Here is a 21,883-nt window from a genome sequence, read left to right on the forward strand (position 1 = left end):
ATTATTTTTCCGTTTGCGGCACTTCGATATCTCAAACCGTTCCGGAGCTATGGTAAACATTGCTGAAGTTTACAAAACTGCTTAAATCATGTAATTGCGAGAACTTGTTGTAATTAGACCTACTAAAAGTTATTCCTACAATGCTATAAAAGATAAGAAAAACAACCATCAGTTTAAATATTGCCCAGAAATACGCCATTTTCAACAGTGTTGCGAACTTTATCAATGTTAATCATATCTCCGGAACGATTTAAGATATCGAAGTGTTGTAAACGGCAAAATGATTTGTTTAACAATTGCAAACTACAGAGGTAATTAGATATGATAAGTATAATATCTAATTACTTATCTAAGCATATTTTCGAAATAAAGACTTTCAAAAAAAATCAAATTTTCAAGCACTTGTAACTTCGTTGCTATTCATTCAAAACAAGTCGGACCATGACCATAGTATCCAACGCTAAAATACTTCCGGTGTGCATTGTCTTGTCCATGTCTGTTGTGTTGTACGTGTGATAGCTGTTTCCAAACTTTGGATATTTGTGATATTATAACATCCTTAGTTTGCAACACTGAATAACAAATGTAGTATTTTAACATGTTGATTTGAAATATGTAATAATCTGGCGTTACTTTATACTGGGTTGGAAACACTGTTTACTGGGTGGTGGTGTTTAATACGTAAGCCGATGTCCTCCTCCTCAAATTTACTTCATGCAAAGTTTTCATTTTCTCCCTCTTGTGGTTTCTCCGTTATCACGGATGTTCCAGATAAATTATCCACCCTGTAAAAGGACTAAATTATTTGATTTTTTAAAGTTTCCAGCCCACTTACTTTGTTCGCCACGCCCATTGACTGAAATGATAGTGCATATAATTATATAATAATTTAGAAAATACAAAGATTCTGTGTGTGCGTGTACGTTCATAAATTTATAAGAAGATTTTATATCACAAGCAATCATTGCTAATGCACTGTTGAATGAAGGTCTCCAGAGGCGTTGTGTGGGGATGGCAGGGGTAATTGCCCTCTTGTAGTTTTAGAAAACTTGGTTTTTAATAAATTATATACTAATAAAAAAATGAAACTGTTTGTGTCAGTGTTTGTGTCTTCCCTCGGCAAAATCTAAAATGATACTACTACTTTCTCCAACTCTTCCAGAACCATGTGTCGTACTGGCTGTGATGCAAGGCCAGCCCTAGGCAATTTGCCCCCCCGTGCAATGGCATCATCCCCCCAGTTTCTCCAGAAAGAACAAATCTTAAAAGCCACGATTTTAAGTATACTACCAAATCATGAACAACAAAGGGGAGAAAAGAGTACTCGCACTCAGAAAGATCTAACACTACAAATACAATCTCGTTGTGTCTGTTTTTAAAATAATAATATTAAATCCATGTTAATGAAAAATAAAGCAAACACATCTGCACAGCAAAGATGGTAATCCTTTTTTATATAGAATTCAATATAGAACTTCAATCTCAATATATCAGTTTGCAATTCCAGTGCAACTAGCTCTTGTGCCTTTATTTCTTGATTTTTCCTCCGACAACTGTTTAAAATATTTACAAATATTTTTCTACCCTTTATGATAAGTAACGTGCTTCTCACAAAGACAAGACTAGTTTTCATATCAAAACTGTGATAACTAACTAAATGGAACAGATATTTACTACTATTCGAGAATTGAGTTCTTGTATTTGACAACAATCAAGCAATTCATGCTGAGACAATTTGCTTTAGCATTGTCCGTGTGATGTTAATCTAATGAGACTTGAACATGATTTATGAATATAGTATTCAAATAGAAGATCATCCTAGTAAATTTAACTAAATCATGAAGTCTGTTTTCAACAAGAAATATTTATTTTAAATATTATATGTATGACAGATTTTTCCGCCCATCGAAACTTGTCACCGTGTGCAAATGCACGTGATGCACATGTGGTATAGCCGTCACTGCTGTCATATGATATGATTTGAGTTTATCGCCCCTTTCAGCAACAAGGTTATGTGAGACGTGGACCTACATCTTAACATGGTGTCATAATGGCAAAAATAACAGCACATCTCACCAAAATGTAGGCCTACGAAGTTGAAGTTCTGCTTAAATTTGCGTCGTAAGAAAAATTGCATTTGCTAAATTTCATAAGGTATTCTTTAGAATAGGTTTGCTGGTGAATCAGAAAATGTAATGAGGAAGAGTTCGGGAATCAGCGGAGTCAAAATCTATTTTCGAAATAATTTTAAGAAAACATGAAACGGTGTTGGATAGAATATTGATAGTGAAAAAAAAAATGTATTCTGAAAAGTTGGATAGAATGTATTATTTCTGAAATAAGAAGGAGGGATGGGGAAAAAATAGAAGTAATGCAATCGGCATTAAAGCTGATAAACCCATCGCTAACGCTGAAAATGTTTCCGGAGGACTCTGAAGTGTGGGATAGCTGGTCAATTTACGGTAGATAACCTGATCAGCAGTGATAATTTCAGGGGGTGGCCAGGGAGAAATACATCCCGACACTACGAAATTTCCTCCCGGTGCCGTATGTCAGGCCGTGCTCAATTTGGGTTACTAGCATTTTCACTGTACCGCTTTTTAGACCCCATATTTTAAAAATCCCTCCCAGGGGAAAGTTTCTAAGATCACCACTGCTAACCAGTAATTGGATATACTTATGAACCGATTGGCGTACGCGCCTTTGGCGTGGGAAACCCGGGTTCGATTCCCGGAGGGAGCTCATGTGGTTAGGATTCCACGTTAATCAGTGGGTCCCGTCTCATATCGCCTCGCTGCTGAAAGGGACTTTAAACTCCAAATCAACTCAACTCAAGATTGCTTAAAAATCAAAACACATTTCACTAAACTTATTTTCATGTGAAAAATTTAAAATGTTTCATTAGGCGTAATTTTTAAGTATGTCTTCGAGTTTGAGTCCTTCGATTAAATAGGCCAGGGACGGACTGGCCCACCCTGCTACCCCGCAAATGCAGGGTGGGCCCCCAAACAGGTGGGCCCCCTCCACTAATTTTAAAAAGATGTGCTGAACTAAACCTACCAGCATCAAAAATATGGCAGGGTAACTCGCGCAAACTTGTGTTTTGCATAAAAAAAAGACGTAAAGTTAAACTTTCATGAACAGACCTTATTCTTCTTCACGTTTGTCAACTTGAAAAGGTTCCGTCTATGAGACAACCAGGCCCTAAAACATTGCGGGGGTTGTTGTAGTGTTTCAAAGTTGACTTGAGATTAGTTTTTACATATTGCACGTGTATATATTTTTGGTTTTCTAAAACATGACATTCATTTGTTTAAATAAATGGTTTAAATTCACTACATAAAAAAACAATAGCATTATATAAATAACTGAAAGCACCAATTCCGGTATTGTGTGTGTTTACAATAAAAAATGATAATGCCAATTACACACTGCATGAGTTATTATTAAAATGTTCCTACTTCAGATTTTTTGTAATTAGTGTTTTGCTTTTGTATGAATATATGGGATACTATTTATGGGTTCGAAGATGAACTTTTATATGTAATACACATGAAGAATGCCAAGTACATTTTCTTACATTTTTAGACAGTGGGCCCTCATTTCAGTTTAGCAGGGTGGGCCCTATGGTTGCCAGTCCGCCCCTGAAATAGGCTCTTGTAATTATGATGTTTAAGCCAATAATTTCCTGTTGCTTTGATATAGGATCAACTAACAGAACTTTCAATTCAAATGCTGATTGTGAGAACATGTGTTCTTATCTGCCAACGTCAGCTTGAATAGAAGCCCTCATCTTCTGAGAAGAGAAAAAACAACGGAAGTAGAGGCGACCCATCCATACCATACGTGCTATGCATGTTCTGTCGTCTGCTTGTTGATGGGGATATTCGCGCCGCCGTTATCTCTTGTGCTTGCCTGAACTGGAAACCACTCAGTTCGGTTGTCAACTGTGGATTGTTCAGGATGCAGGGTCCGCTGCTGTGCGTAGCAGCGGTTTCTCTGCTGGCCCTCCAAGCACTGCCCTCCCAGGGAGTGGTGCTTACGCCGCCGTATTTCAATTTAGCTGAGGGACGAAGAATTTGGGCTACAGCGACATGTGGGGAAGACAGCCAAGGACCGGAATTGTATTGCAAATTAACAGGAGCAAATGCGGCTGGGGACGTCAATATTAATTTAATCCAAGGTCAAGTAAGTACATGGTCTTTTTATTGCAAACTTTTTAGTGTCCCTTGTCTTTATTTTTTTAATCCAAAGTATTAATAGATATTTGATTCTTTTACTTTTCTGTTTGGAGTGCTTGAAGACAATCTTTGCTAGCGTATTTGCTTCCGGATCCGATTACCAGGAGTTAGATTTCAATTACTTTGAATACTATTTTACGATTTCAATTACTTTGAAATGAAATGAAATCTTTCAGTTTTACGTCCCACGAATATGGCGGTTAGGCTAAAGGAGACGGTGATAATGAGTAATGAATGAAAATGGTGTAATGAAGAAAGTGGGAGGAAACGGGAGAACCCCGAGAAAACCCACGCACACGGTGTTTGTCCACCACAAATTTCACTTGGCGGGAGCAGGGTTTGCTAGGGGTCTCGGGTTGAAACCCTGCTCCCGCCAAGTGAACTTTGTGGTGGACAAACACCGTGTGCGTGGGTTTTCTCGGGGTTCTCCCGTTTCCTCCCACTTTCTTCATTACACCATTTTCATTCATTACTCATTATCACCGTCTCCTTTAGCCTAACCGCCATATTCGTGGGACGTAAAACTCAAAGATTTCATTTTTTCATTTCATTTCAAATACTTACCCTCGGCCCTCGCAGGAAATAGGCTATTCTTGTTTGTTTGTCCAAAGTTAGAACTTAGTTCCGTAATGAAGATCATTACTGTTAATTATTTTTTTTTAAAAAAAAAGGAAAAAATGTTGAATATTGTGTCTGTGAAATGTAGTCTTTTCCAAAAAAACTTGGCCAGCACTTATCTTTTGAAAAGTCAAGCACTCTTACCTACATTTGGAATTAAATCAGGAGTGTCCGTGTCCCACGTTGCGTAGTCGCCTTTGGTGCGAGCGGTCTCGGGTTCGATTCACAGTGGGAACACTCAGTCGATAAAGTGTAAAAGCTTTTCAGGCGAGCCATCCTGAGTCAGGGTTTCCTGGGTTTTCCTCATTCACATCAGGCAAATATCGGGGTGGTACCTAACATATAGGTTCTTCCTTCCCTTTCCTCGGATAGTGTGATCATCCAGGAACGTCATCCCTCATACGCCCGGGTTCTATTCCCGGCGGGAGCTCATGTTCGGATTCCACGTTAATCAGTAGGTCCACGTCTCATATAGCCTCACCACTGAACGGGACGTTAAACTCAAAATCAACTCAACTCAACTCCCTCATACGTGACGGGCTATCATGGTCGTGGGTGCCAAAACTCCAGAAACCTAATTAATGATCTTAATGAAACAAATGTGGATTTTCTTTGGTTTATGGGAATCTCGATTTAGAGCGAATAGCTATGTTAAAATTCCCTACATATGGTTGCTAGAATATCGCCTTTTAGAAAGAGCTGGGTGGCCAAGATTTTTTGAACAAGACTGTTCGTCGTTCGGAAAATACCTGAATATTGTGTGCAAAACTAAGGCTGTCATGTTCTATTTTTTTAAAAAAATGAAACAGAGAATTTTAAACACCTTTTTTAATGATGTAAGTAGTTTTCACATATGTTTACCTACCAATAACTTTCTGCACGAAATCTTACTTTTTTCTTAACGTCCCACAAGAAAACAGGCGATTTTGATAATGAAAGAAATGGTAGAATGAATAAAGTGTGAGAAAACTGGAGAACGAGGAGGAAATCTACACACACTGTCTTAGCCTACCGCAAAGCCCCGTTGGCTCAAGTAGGTCGTAGAGTCCCCACATTCTTCATTCCACCATTTCATTCGTTTCTCATCATCACCGTCTCCTTTAGCCTAGCCGGCATTACCGTAAGACGTAAAACCCAAAGATTTCATTTCATTTTCTTTTCAAGCTGACCGCAAAGCACAGTTCAAGTTGGCTCAAGCCGAAGTCGAAGCAGGGACCCTACGACCTAGACGTGAAACAATATTCTTGACCTGCATATTTAAGTCAATGTTGAACAATGCACTGGTCTTTTCATTGCACTTATAGCACGGCCAACAAGAGATGGTCTCTGACGTTTCTTACCACATGCGGTGGGACATTGCAGCCCCTACTTTGATACCAGTGTTACCAACCACGATCACTCTGTCTTATACCATTAATTAAATTGCCACTACAGTTGCACCGAAAAAAAAAAACCTTGACACCCGAGTAGTGGCAATGTCACTGCGAGCTGTCAGAGACGTTCTCTTACTGGACGCACTATAGTTATGTCTAAAATGGGGAGTGACCCCGAATAACATAGTCGCCAGCGCTCTTGTCTTTGGTGCGAGCTGTTCTGGGTTCGAATCCCAGTGGGGGAACTCGGAGGGAAAGGTATAAAAGCTTATTCAATCCAGCCATCCTGAGCGAGATTTTTCTTGGGTTTCCCTAATTCACACCAGGCAAATCCCGGGATTGTACCAGTACCTAACATAAATGTCCTAGGCCGCTTCCTTGCTTCCCCATTTCTTTCTTCTTTTCCCACTTCCCTGGAAAGTGTGCTCGCCGAGAGTCATCCCTCATACGTGACGGACTACAATGGACATCACTGTTGAAAGTCCAGAAATAAAAATCCGAATCGGAATCTAGAAAGAGAAAGACCCATGGTTATACCGGCTAGGCTAAAGGAGATGGTGATGATGAGAAATGAATGAAATGGTGAAATGAAGAAAGTGAGAGGAAACGAGAGATCCCCAAGGGAAACCACGCACACAGTATTTGTCCACCACGAAGTTCACTTCGCGCCAGCTGGGATCGAACCAGGGACCCCATGCACCAGAGGTGAAAGCTCTAGCATCACGGCACCGAAAGGGAAAGAGAAATAGAAACGAACTGTACTCTACAACCCGTAAAAAGAGTGTAACAACTATTTAGTTTTTCTTCTATTTCTTGAATCGAAGAAAAAAGAAGATTTTTGCTGTAGTGATATAAATGGTTGTTGTTTAGTGAATTCGATTCATACGTGGAAAGGAAAAATAGTCAGAAACAGGTTATCCGATGACCCTATGTATACCTCTAAAATAATTATAGCAACTGGAGTGATTAGTATGTAACTGATATTCTCCATTAAGGAAGCAAATATATCTGAAATAATTTTTGTTGTGCTGTCGTTACTTCTATCCAGAATTTGAAAAATTTACAGAAAGTGACAGAGGGGGAAACGGCGTTGGCAACAAGTTGTCCGCGGAGAGTCCATGACTTTTTAAGGGGGCAGGCTTTTTACATATTAAAAGCGAAACAAAAGTTTTCTTTCAGAGGAACTACTCTTGGGGGAAAGGAAATCGTTTGGGGGCTTGGCTCACTTTTTCTCGCCGTGGCGTCCCCTGAGACGGCGAAATTTTCTCGTGCAGTGACACCGCCTAGAAGGGGACACTAGTTTCATGTATTCCTTGCCACACGAACTTTTAAAATTATATAATCATCCTTTTTGAGTATAAAAAGAGTAGGTTTGTCTCTGAATTGCCCCACGTTTAATGTTATACCCAAGAGTGTCAGTGATCCAGCTGAATGTTATTAAAGTTGTTTATCGAAAAGCTTGCAGGCGATTTGCACTCGAATCCTTAAGAGGCCTCATCCCGGCGAAATTAAAATACCGCTAATTTTACAGTAATTATTTGATATCTTCAAATAGATAAAAGATAATCGAAATGTGGAACAAGAGCGCCCTACACAATATAATTTTACATGAGAAACCGTTATCACGACTCACTTATCTGGTTTCGATTTCAAGCCATTTTGAAAATCGGTATTTATTTTCGCGTTTCTAAATGGCTGAAATCGGAAAGCCACTAGGTGACTTGTGATAACGGTACCTCACGCAAAATAATATTGTGTAGGGCGCTCTTGTTCCACATTTTGAATATATTTTATCTATTTGAAGATATCACATGATTACTGTAAAATTAGCGGTATTTTAATTTCGCTGGGATAAGGCCTCTTAACAATTAAAAATGGGAAAGGAAATGCAATGAAATCTTTCATCTTTCAGTTTAACGTCCCACGATTATGCCCTTTAGGCTAAGAGAGACGGATGATGAAAGCAAGTGAATGGTGATGGAATAATCAATAGAATGATAATGTGGAAGGAAACAATAGTACCCCGAGAAAGCCTACGGACACACTGTTCTCCATCACAAACTTACTTCGCCGGGGATCGAACCGAGTGCCCTACGCACCAGAGTCTGAGCCACTGTGGCCCATGGAAACGCAGACAGTCGAAATCTGTATATAGAGGTGCAATCTGGCGATTTCTGTTGTCACAGTGACTCACTGATAACAGCGCCCTCCTCTGGTCCAAAGGGTCCTTACGTCGATTCCCACACACGTGAGTTTGTGATGGACATTATGTCCGTGAGTTTTCTCGAGATTCTCCCGTTTCCTCCCACATTCTCATTTCACAATTCTTCCATAACCATTCACTTCCATCTTTAGCCTATATGGCATAACCTTGAGACAGTAAAACTAAAGAATTCATTCAATTTTCATTTCAGTGCTGCTAACCAAAACTGTGCCCCTTCTTCGTCAAAAGTGAAAGCTAAACAAACAAGCACATTTAATAGTAAGACTGGAAAACTCTATTTTTAAAACAATTGTATGCAGTGTAATTGAGAATTTGAAGAGTCTGACCATCCATCCAATATTTATATTGTGCGCGCCCTTGGCCCCTTTGCCGCCAGAAGCGCACCCCGAAATTTTTGTTGGGCGGGCTCCAAGCATTTGGGAGGCGGGTACAATACTATAAACCACTACGTCTATATATTATTGAACAGGTATTATTCTGAAGCCGAAAAGACGATAAGTAATTGTAAATACTTCCCTCCATATTTTCAGAAATAAAGGATAGAACTAGATTGTTTTTATTGAGAAAAAGAGTACAGATAGTGTGTAAGATCAAATTTTCATGCTACATCAATCATATCCCCGTTAAACAAGTATAGTTTTATTGAAAACGTGTTAAAATGTATGTTGAGTTATTATTATAGACCTCGATCGGAGGAACACAATCGTGTAAAAAAAAAAAAAAAAAAAAAAGAAAAAAAAAACGATGCAAATTTCGGAACTTTGAAATAATCGTAATTTTACGGTAATTTCGTTATCACTTGAGCAGCGATTATTTAAAGTTCCGAAAGTCGGCTTGCTAATTTCCTCTTATAAAGATCAATAATAATTCTTAAAGACATTTATGATGCCAGAGAGCTTCACTCGAACTATAATTATTGTTTACTCTTGTTGATTATCAGTTATACACTGTATTTATAAAAATATTTTAATTAGCGATGTGCACAAGACAAGATCTATCTTGGTTCGAAAATGTACTGTAAAAGTGATGTCTCGACTCGAAAAATATAGACCCCCTATATTTCTCTATTGGAAGAGCTGTGTCTTGACTCGAATTTTGTAAGGTAAATTCTGTCCCATCTCGTCTCGTGTGCATCCCTAATTTTAATTTCATGATAGAAGACTTCTATGGCTCCGCTCTTACTTTTTAAGTGTATAGTTGTAAGTTCAATTTTTCTACAAATCAAAATAATTTTACTCTGTTTTTTTCAAAAACTGTGCATGAGGATTTACACTAACTCAGATCGTTTTGTTCAACTTAATTATGTATATCGATTGGTAGGGCCTATATCAGTGGCGGATCCAGGATATGACCAAGGGAGGGGATAAACCACAGTTTGCAGGTTTATCCAGTGTAAAACAGGATTGAAGCCCATTTTATCCATTGTATACCTGAGCATCAAGGGGGATATAGCCCCTATAGCCCCCCTTGGATCCGCGCCTGGTCTATATGTATCATCTGTGGACATTATTTTCCTGTTAAAGGGGGACCGCGGTGGCTCAGTGGTAGAGCGTTCACCTCTGGTGCATGGGGTTCTTGGCTCGATTCCAGCTCGGCCAAGTGATGATGGACAAACACATGTGTGTGGGTTTTCTCGTGGTCATCCCGTTCCCCCCTACTTTCTTCATTCCACCATTTTATTAATTTCTCATCATCACTGTCTCCTTTAGCCTAGCCGGCGTAATTGTGGAACGTAAAACTTAAAGATTTCATTTCATTTTTTTCTGTTACACGCTATTAAGTTTGTTCAATTAGCTCGTTTCTGATAACTTGCATGTCTAGATAAGTACTAGCAGTAACATACATGGTTTTAGGTTACTGCACAATACATTTTTGTATCTGGCAAAGTAATAAAACTAATTCTAATTTTAAAGTGTTTATAGGACTTTAGCATTATTCAATGTTGAATTTTTAATGCTGCTTTGGTCTCTAAAAGTAACTCTCTTTTCAGCTAACAGTACGTTTGCTTACCTTATCAGCATTTGCCTTTGTTTGCATATTTGCTATTCCCTAATGTTTTCCCCTAAAATGTTTAACCGTCCAAAGTTCATTGTGATCGAAGAACACTTAATGGTCATTCTATTATATATATATATATATATATATATATATATATATATATATATATATATATATATATATATATATATATTTTGCTGGAAAATAATCTATTGGTAATAATTCATACTGATAACTTATATCCAGGGCCTCCCTTTAGGATTAGTAGCCCCAGATCTAGCGCAAGAGGGATCCCGAACCACAAGAGAAAACAGGTTATTCATAACATTTACTATTTCTAATTCATTAATGCAGTTCACAATATTTAGGGATGATAAATGTTAACAATGGTCTCATAAAGGTATACTTTAAAGATAATTTGGTGGTGCATATTTCTAGTGAACCTTTGGGGCCTTGATGGCTCAGTGGTGGAGCGTTTTCCTCTAGTGCATTGGGTCCTTGGTTCGATCCCAGCTCACGTCAAGTGAGCTTTGTGGTGAACAAATACCATGTTCGTGGGTTTTCTTGTGGTTCTCCCGTTTCCTTCCACTTTGATACAGGTATCAGTAGAAAGCTTGCAATGCCAGATACAAACGGTGACATCATTTTTCAACATAGTTCCCATTACGGGCAACACACTTGCACTAACGCGAAACAAGTTTTTTCATGCCATCACCGAAGAATTTTTTGGTGGCTGCTGGCAATACCATTACCGAACTGTTGCTTCCACCTCCGCGTCATAACTGTAGCGTTGGCCCTTAAGGTGATCCTTAAGTTTGGGAAAGAGCCAAAAGTCGCAGGACGCAAGATATGGACTATAGGCAGGATGAGACAGAATGTCAACAACACTTTGCCAACAAATGGGACAACTTTGATTTTTTATTGGCGGAGGAGAGAACGTGTGACGGTACTCCATCGACTGACGCTTCGTTTCCGGGTCGTAATGGTGTGTCCACGACTCGTCGCCGGCGATGAATGTTCCTGGTCGCACAACCTTCCATAGTCAGAAATTCAATGATAGCCCGCTGTTTCATCCAGACTTCAGTACTGCAGGCGAAACAAGTGACATTCTATAGCTGAGATCAGTACATTAGTTATAAACAGTTCAGAATGTTTGTAATATTATTGGCCAAGTAGTGGGCTTAGAGGCATTACATTCATTACTTTCATTACTTTCTGAATCATCCTCATATATATTGCCATAATAGGTTTTCGCTGAGCCTTAACGACAACTCCTATTGTTTGAATTTCGATGAAGCGTAAAAATTAAATTAACTCATAAAAATGTTCTGTCACGTTCTATGATAGAAAAGCGCTTTTTGTATTGTTCCGTTCCCACTTATTTTTCTTATACAATTCTAGGAAGTTTATTTTTAAACAAGTAACACTGTCACTTGCACACCACGTAAAGGATTTTGGTTTCAGTGGCGTTTATTCAATTAATATCGAAGCCGGAAGTTATAGTAGATTTCTACCACTTCCGATTGTAGTAGAGAGATTAGAATGGAGATAGAATATATTCTTGGAACGTTTAATCCATAGCAGATAACCGTTTCTCTCTATCTGCTACCAGTTTTGTCCTATAGTTATCAACATAAAAATCGAAAATACCTGCTTTCTACTACTTGTTATTTTGATATATCAATATTAACAGATGAAAATCATATCTACAAAGGAATTAAATGTCAATTGAAAGCAGGAATAGCGTGTTATTATTCAGTTCAAAATCTTTCGTCCTCGCGAGTACTGTCGAGGAATTTCAAGCTTAAAATAGCCTATATAAAAGGATAATCATACCTGTTGTAATGTATGGTTGAGAAACGTGATCGCTTGCTCTAAGAAAAGAACGCATACTAAAGTATTTGAGAATAAAATCCTGAGACGAATGTTTGGACCCAAGAGGGAATGGGGAATGGCGGAAGCTTCATAACGAGGAACTACATAAATTAAACCGTTTACCGAATATTGTTAGGGTCATCAAGTCTAGGAGACTTAGATGGACAGGTCATGTACCAAATTTCACATAAGTAAATCCCCACGCTAAGCGGGTTTGCATATCCAGGCTCCTAACTATGAAAATATTTACGATCACTCCAACCCCAATCATTTCACAGATTCAACCTGTTGTATATAAGTTATTAGGACATAAAATTGAATGTAATTTATACGAAAAACCCTTTTATGCATTGCAAGACCTGTAACGTCCAAATATTCACCACAAACTTATAGTTGTATCGACATAAACAAAACAAAAAAGTGTGGAGCAGGAAACCACTTTACACAAAAGTCAAAAGAGGTCATTGAAGGCATACGAACTGGTCGAGCGGTTTGGGTGACTAGTCTGTCAATCAGAAGTTTATGTGTTCAAACCCTGTAGAAAATATTCGTTTTGTTTTTTTTCTTAAAAGTGTGTTCCTATTTTCATCAGAGGACTGAGAACATTTCTTTGAATAAATCTTTGGAAACTACTTTTCTCTCAAATTCGATTAGAAGCGAACATTATATGAATTGCAAATCTAACATCCACAGCTGAGAACAAAATATTAAGTATGTTCAATATGTCATTATTATCCTTTGATTTGTAGTGAAAAACTAATTATAAGCATTGACAATTTCAGAAGATTCTTCCCCGGTAATGGTCAAGATATGAATGAGAAAAAACTGATAAAACATTATTAGTCCATTTGAGCATGATCGAAGATAACTTATGGCCACGAAGGGGAAATTTATGTCGACAGGATCTCAAATTCTCCGACAGGTCATGCCCTGAAATCTTCACTGTTTGAAAGGTATCCTTAACAAATAGAATATTATATTTATTTCTCCTTCTACGTTTTGAAATGGAAAAATCATAATTTTAAATAGAATTATAATACGATAAGCATAAAGATTTATACAACTAATGAAGTAAATATCCTTGTGTAAGTTATCGATTTCTATTCGGATTAAAACTCGAATATTCGTTTGCATCACATTTTAAAGTAAATCCTCTCTATATATAGTTCCTACTGGAAAGCATGTTTAACTCCAATTACTTAATCAATATTTTTAATAATATATTTTTATTGTAATACTCTTACTATTCAATGTTGTATGCACTTAATTTCCCAAAGCAAAACCTCACAAATGTATAATTGACTAGTAAATATTATCAAATAAATTATCATTTAGTTTACGTAAACATTGCATCGCCTGATTTGAAACTTCGTATTTTAAATAATAATAATAATAATAATAATAATAATAATAATAATAATAATAATAATAATAATAATAATAATAATAATAATAATAATAATAATAATAGTAGTAGTAAAATCATAGCCATATCTTTATCAGAATTTCAGGCTTAGTCAATAAATGAATTCAACATAGTCTCTATTCGAAGCTCTATTTAATCGAATCAGATAGAAATACGAAGAGGAACTTCGAGAACAGGTAAAAGAAAAATGTTACTTTGGTGGGTTTGAAAGTAACTTTTAAGAGGGTTTTTTTTTTTTTTTTTTTACAATTACAGACAAATGCCTTGGACACTATTTTCTTTTCTTTAAGTTAACTGATTCACCGAACGTATCTGACATATGAGTAACTTGTCTCTATTTTCTACTCGGTTATACACGTTTTACAATCTTTTCCATTAACCTTGAACGACAAGAACACGAACACAAAAACATCCACGTAGGTATGACAGTTAAAATTCCTAACTTCCCCCACGGGGAATCGAACCCGGAACCACATACACCTGAGGCACACGTGCTAGCCACTAGACCAGCGGGAAGAACAAATAAAATGTATTTTGTAGTGTCTGAAGTTTATAACTATTTCACCCTGTTGTAGTATGTCTATTGATTTTTTAATGTTTACCGTATTCGTTACTTTGAGGAATGATATATATTATTGATATAGGTTTTATTACATATTCGGCCATAAATATTATATAAATTATCAGAATTATTCATGATCTTCCATGGAAATTCACTGGTGCATGCGCAGTAGGAACAGAAGAACACAATTTTCTGATGTTGGTCAGAACGCAAATTTCTAACAGGCTGTCTGAATTCCTTGGTGGAAAGCAGTAGTTCCCAACCTAGGGACCTGCAGCTTCCTCCTGAGTAAGCATGAAGAGCGAGTAAGGTGGCGAAAGCTACTGGCATAAAAGAATTGTGCAATAAGTAAATAAAGCACTACTTATTATGACTTTCAAATTCAGCTTGACAATTTTATAATTGCCGTTTTACAAAAACATCATATTGCACTAGGAGGGTATGCAAAAGTTTTGCTGGAAATAAATATAAATTCCTGGGATGATGATGATGATGATTATTATTATTATTATTATTATTATTATTATTATTATTATTATTATTATTATTATTATTATTATTGGTCTCCTACTTCTTGGCCAAGATGTGAAATATTCACTACCTTCTTCATACCGCTAAATCAATTTCTTCACTGTTTTCTCGTCACAGCTAATACCCCTAGCTATCTGAATGGCAATTTGTCTAATTGTTGCTCGACCTATGATTTTCCCTTGCATAGTAACAGATAGTTTTCTACAGCTTTTAGAGCGAGGTATTTTGACAACCTGTAGAAATTTGCATTGTGATTCGTATTAGCAATGACAGTAAAGTGGATATTTCTGTTCCTACTGTGCATCATCAGTATCATTATATCAGAAGTATTCCGCCATTACCAGCGGGTCACTTACCGCAGCTGAGAAGCTGCCATGCTCCACGATCTTCTGTTAACCTCTCCATCTTCACATACGATTTTTCTGTTTTGATATCGCCAATAGCCTAATTCTGTTTCTATATAGTCTAATTCGTCCTCTCCCTCTCTTCCCTGCCACCATACCCTCTAGCACATCCCTCATGATACAGTTCCTTCTTAAGAGTTTCTACAGTTTCGTCCATGTTTATGTCCTATAAATACAGTAAAATACAGTAAACGAAGCATTTTGTGAGTATTTTTCTTTACAACTCTATTCGTGGTCCCCTCAAAATACTATTTCCTCCATCCTAAAGGCTCTTTTCGCCATTTCTATCCTTGCTTTTATTTCACGTTCGCATGTCAAATCATCACTAGTAATAGTACTCAGATATCGAAAACTAATCACTTGTTGTTTTTTCCCGCTCCTACTTCTATATTTCACACCGATCGCTTCGTTTCAATCACCATGGATTTTGTCTTTCTAACATTTATTTTCATCCCATATTCTTCACAAGCCCTTCTCAAGTTTTCTACATCTTATTAATTTTCTTTTTAGATTCTACAACAACAACCATATCAACCCCAAACCGTATACACCTCACCATTCTATCTTCTACGGAAATTCCATTTTCATTATGTAGACTCGTTTTCGTTATCTCTTCTAAATAGTTATTAAATAAAATATAATCGGCGGAATATAGCCCTATAATCTCTGTTGAACTCATCTTCCAATTACACTGTCTGTCTACTGCGCATGCACCAGTGAATTTCCATGGAAGATCATGAATAATTCTGATAATTTATATAATATTTATGGCCGAATATGTAATAAAACCTATATCAATAATATATATCATTCCTCAAAGTAACGAATACGGTAAACATTAAAAAATCAATAAACATACTACAACAGGGTGAAATAGCTATAAACTTCAGACACTACAAAATACATTTTATTTGCTCTTCCCGCTGGTCTAGTGGCTAGCACGTGTGCCTCAGGTGTATGTGGTCCCGGGTTCGATTCCCCGTGGGGAAGGTTAGGAATTTTAACTGTCATACCTATGTGGATGTTTTTGTGTTCGTGTTCTTGTCGTTCAAGGTTAATGGAAAAGATTGTAAAACGTGTATAACCGAGTAGTAAATAGAGACAAGTTACTCATATGTCAGATACGTTCGGTGAATCAGTTAACTTAAAGAAAAGAAAAAAGTGTCCAAAGCATTTGTCTGTAATTTGCAAAAAAAAAAAAAAAAAAAAAACAAACTAACTCTTAAAAGTTACATCCAAACCCACCAAAGTAACATTTTTCTTTTATCTGTTCTCGAAGTTCCTCTTCGTATTTCTATCTGATTCGATTAAATAGAGCTTCGAATAGAGACTATGTTGAATTCATTTATTGACTAAGCCTGAAATTCTGATAAAGATATGGCTATGATTTTATTACTACTACTACTACTACTACTACTACTACTACTATTATTATTATTATTATTATTATTATTATTATTATTATTATTATTATTATTATTATTATTACTATTATTATTATTATTATTATTATTATTATTATTATTATTATTATTATTATTATTATTATTATTATTATTATTATTATTTAAAATACGAAGTTTCAAATCAGGCGATGCAATGTTTACGTAAACTAAATGATAATTTATTTGATAATATTTACTAGTCAATTATACATTTGTGAGGTTTTGCTTTGGGAAATTAAGTGCATACAACATTGAATAGTAAGAGTATTACAATAAAAATATATTATTAAAAATATTGATTAAGTAATTGGAGTTAAACATGCTTTCCAGTAGGAACTATATATAGAGAGGATTTACTTTAAAGTGTGATGCAAACGAATATTCGAGTTTTAATCCGAATAGAAATCGATAACTTATACAAGGATATTTACTTCATTAGTTGTATAAATCTTTATGCTTATCGTATTATAATTCTATTTAAAATTATGATTTTTCCATTTCAAAACGTAGAAGGAGAAATAAATATAATATTCTATTTGTTAAGGAAACCTTTCAAACAATGATAATTTCAGGTCATGACCCGTCGGAGAATTTGAGACCCTGTCGACATAAATTTCCCCTTCGTGGCCATAAGTTATTTTCGATCATGCTCAAAGTAGACTAATAATGTTTTATCAGTTTTTTCTCATTCATATCTTGACCATTACCGGGGAGAATCTTCTGAAATCGTCAATGCTTATAATTACTTTTTAATTACAAATCAAATGATAATAATGACATATTGAACATACTTAATATTTTGTTCTCAGCTGTGGATTTTAGATTAGCAATTCATATAATGTTCGCTTCTAATCGAATTTGAGAGAAAAGTAGTTTCCAAAGATTTATTCAAAGAAATGTTCTCAGTCCTCTGATGAAAATAGGAACACACTTTTAAGAAAAAAACAAAACGAATATTTTCTACAGGGTTTGAACACATAAACTTCTGATTGACAGACTAGTCACCCAAACCGCTCGACCAGTTCGTATGTCTTCAGTGACCTCTTTTGACTTTTGTGTTGTAAAGTGGTTTCCTGCTCCACACTTTTTTGTTTTGTTTATGTCGATACAACTATAAGTTTGTGGTGAATATTTGGACGTTACAGATCTTGCAATGCATAAAAGGGTTTTTCGTATAAATTACATTCAATTTTATGTCCTAATAACTTTTATACAACAGGTTGAATCTGTGAAATGATTGGAGTTGGAGTGATCGTAAATATTTTCATAGTTAGGAGCCTGGATATGCAAACCCGCTCAGCGTGGGGATTTACTTCTGTGAAATTTGGTACTGTAGCTAGAATGGAAGAAAGTAGAAACGCTTTCAAAGTCTTAACTAGAAATCCAATCGGAAAACGATCATTAGGAAGACTTAGGTGCAGATGGAAGTACAATATTAAGATAGATCTCGCAGAAATAGAAATACAAAGTAGAAACTGGGTCCAGTTGGCTAAGCACAGATGTCAATGGAGAGTTTTTGTGAACGCGCTGTTGAACCTCCGTATTCCATTGTAAGAGTTAGTTAGTTGACAAGGCTTAATGTTCTGTAAAAGAGTTTTGGTCAATCAAACTTCTTAAGAAATGCAATGGTTTAACTAAGGGTACCAAATTCTAAATTATCTTTTTTTTCTTCTCTATATTATGTTTTTCCTTTTTACCCTGTGTACACTGTTGAATTTCAGTGTTACAAAAGTGCTCTACAACCTGCATTACTGAAGAAGCGTTTGGGAAAGTATTTCGTATCCAGAACCGTTTCTTACCAGACAGTGGAAGAAAAAGCTACAATACAATAAACAAAGGGAGCTTTGTAGCTGTGTGACGCTTTCGCAGCTGGTGCTAGGAGCGGAAGGACTTGAAGATCATCAAAGCCGACACTTCGCTAGGAGACAGATGAGACGCTTTACTCAGAGGAACATCGAAGCGTTGTTTGTCCTCCAGAATCGTTATACAACATTCAAGGCTATTTGTATGCGACTTAGGAGATTGTAGGTTCAATGTGTTACTTGATGATAAAATGGCTGTTATTATGACACAAAAACTGCATTCCCACGAATTATTTTGAAACTCATTCTATTTAGCTTAATCTATACTAATGCAGTATATAAAAGAACGTATATGTCTCTCTTTCACCAGATTTTCGCATAAAAAAGTCACTTAGAACCACGAATTTTTAACACAAATACATATTCACCATATCTAATAAACTAAATCTAAGACGTTTCCATTTATTTTCAACTCGAGGGTGGGTTGTGGGGGTCACGTCTTTTGGAGGTTCAGAAATTAAGAGCAGAGATGGCTGTGTTAATGAGAACTTGACCCACTGACCTACAACCCATTGTGACCCACCACCCACCAAACCCATCGTCATGAACTCAGACCAATGATTCACGCCCTCTTCTCCCCTGCTTAAAGAGTTTACACTTCTAATGAAACAAGGCTGTGTAATTATCACTAATGCTAATCGGAGTTTGAATTTCTACGGTCCATCGCTCAAGCACCGCTCTATTCCAGTACTATTCAACCTTTTTTTCTCGCGTACCCCTAACCACAGTTCGTCATCCAATTGTGTACCCCTGAAGTTCTTTAAAAGAAATTAAATCGAAATGAAGTTATTAAACTTAATACAGATGTTCTGTTGATTAAAAAGGGGGGACAAACAGAGCCCCACCAAAAGGAGAATCACTGTGCCAATCAAAAGACTATTTACAGGGGGATAAAGTGCACATCCGAAAAAATTAACATGGGAAATTTCAAAACATATGGGAGACATCCAATTCTACTGAGGGTGATTTTCCCTTCATCCTTCCTGATAATTCGCACACCGAGGACAATGTTAAAAATTCAAAAACTAAAAATAACTTTAGAACTAACCTATTAATAAGATGACTGAACTTGTTTCCGGGTCGCCAACTCCCCGATTCTTGGTCGAATCTTCGAGAGTGCGAGAATCAGCTGATTCTGGATTCAAGCAATTTCTGTGTTTTGTTTTTATTGATGTTAACGCAGAGAGACCATTAGAAAGAAAAGAATTCTCCAATTATGATAATTCAAAAAATATTGGAAATATTCTTATTTTAGATTATGTACCCCCAGAAATATCTTCGCGTACCCCCGGTTGAATAGCACTGCTCTATTCCAATCTCTGACCTTTACGATATAAAATTGTAAAGTGTTTGTCATGTGCCATATTACGTTTAGTTATCATATATAATTATTTCCTTGTTGAATTACAGATACTTTCAATGCAAAATAGGATGAAATTTGAAAGTCTGAAATTAAAATAAAGTAGGCCAACGTAAAAAAAAAAAAAAAAAAAAACAGTGTAAAATTTGACTGTGTCTCAAAAGTCAAGCACTAAGTCCTATTACTATATTTGCAATTACAATGTCCAAAAGTGCCCGAAGTTCTTTTCTCACTTAGATATGCTCATCTCATGTACATAAGTAGAAACAAATAAAAAAATGGAGTCCTAGAAAGTAAAACGTAGACAAATTCACCAGTGTTCAGATGCTGTCCACAATGAGTGAGCAGAGTGGGTCAGGGTGGGTCGGTGGTTCAGAGTGGTACACAGTGAGTCACTTCCTGTTGACCCACGACCCGCTGACCCACTCCATCTCTGGAGAGTATCTCAGAAGTTCTTCAAGTTAGATAACCTACGCTACTCCACTGCGCTACATGTTGCATAGTGTTCAGTATTTTTCGAAGAAAGGGGACTTCTAGTTTTCGAAGAAAGATGTATGTAGTCCTGAACGCAGTTCATGCCAGTGTAGTGGTTTCAAGAAACAACACTGGCGGCCAATACTGGCTCTGCTCGCCCCGTACCGTGGGGTCTAGAGAGACGTTATCATTGCCATTTTAACAATATTTCAAGGAAACTGACATACTGTACGGTAAAGGAAACTAAAAATCATTGCCGTCGCTAACTACACCTTGCTAATACTATAGTACTACAATTTTCACAGGACAAATGCTGTTTTGTGAACATTCATGATTGGTATAACAGGCATACATGACAATAGAGAAGGCACTTTTTAAATGAACAGTGTAAAACATAATTCTAATGTGAAGGTTACGATCCTACTATACTCTTTTATACTCTGAAAGCATTTTATGCATTTTGTGAACATTCATGATTGGTATAACAGGCATACATGACAATAGAGAAGGCACTTTTTAAATGAACAGTGTAAAACATAATTCTAATGTGAAGGTTACGATCCTATTATACTCTTTTATACTCTGAAAGCATTTTATGCATTTTCTTGATGCGACTTAGATAAATTACTGCAGTAATAATATAAAAGGGTATAAGGTACAAAGATTGGTTTGATTGTTAGTTTAGCGCCCCTTTTAGCAGCGAGGCTATATGAGACGTTCACCTACAGATTAAAATAGAATCCGAACCACATGATATCCCGCCGGGAATCGAACGATGGTCCCGCACGCCAAATGCACATACGCTAACCGCTTAGCGACGAGGAAGCTCTACATAGAAGGAACAGAGAAAATCGCATCCGATGTACTGGAAGGAATTAAGAAAATTGTGGTGAGTAGGGTGGAAATACGATCATCACAACTAAACGAAGCTTTCTTACTAATATCCACTTATCAAAACAACTCGAACTTGGGTAGAGAGAGCTGACGTAATATCTGCATTTTTTTCTCCGCCTGTCTCTCTTGTGATCGTAGAGTAGTCAGAAAATACTGATTTTTTTTCATGATCGATATATTTGAACAGCGTCTAAGACGAGAATAGAAAAGAAAGTGATATAGTCAGTTTATCACTGAAGTCATAACTTGATTAACGGGGCCGCGGTAGCTCAGTGGTAGAGCGTTCACCTCTGGTGCGTGGGGTCCCCAGTTTGATTCCCGTTCAAGCCAATTGAACTTTGTGGTGGACGAACACCGTGTGCGTGGGTTTTCTCGGGGTTCTCCCGTTTCCTCCCACTTTCTTCATTCCGCCATTTCATTCATTTCTCATCATCGCCATCTTCTTTAGCCTACATGATATAACCGTGGAACGTAACACTCAAGATTTCATTTCATTTTCATTTTGACCTGATTAATGCAAATAAACGAATGTAAATGAAAAAGAGTACTATACTCCTTGCAGCAGAAAGTATACTCCAATGACTAAGACTAAACAG

At 36.8% G+C, this 21,883-nt stretch overlaps 1 protein-coding gene across 1 annotated transcript in view; it reads left to right on the forward strand.

Moving 5' to 3' along the window:
- Positions 1 to 3,891: 3,891 nt before the first annotated feature.
- Positions 3,892 to 21,883, forward strand: part of LanA (laminin subunit alpha) — a 402,631-nt gene continuing 384,639 nt past the window's right edge. The window contains exon 1 of the mRNA XM_081744326.1: positions 3,892 to 4,188. Coding sequence (XP_081600452.1) covers positions 3,964 to 4,188 — 225 coding nt within the window. The 5' untranslated portion in view covers positions 3,892 to 3,963. The remainder of the gene's footprint in view (positions 4,189 to 21,883) is intronic.

This window comes from Thermobia domestica, chromosome 17 (genome assembly GCF_964235325.1).
Source record: "Thermobia domestica chromosome 17, izTheDome1.hap1.1, whole genome shotgun sequence".
Classification (NCBI taxonomy): Eukaryota; Metazoa; Arthropoda; class Insecta; order Zygentoma; family Lepismatidae; genus Thermobia; species Thermobia domestica.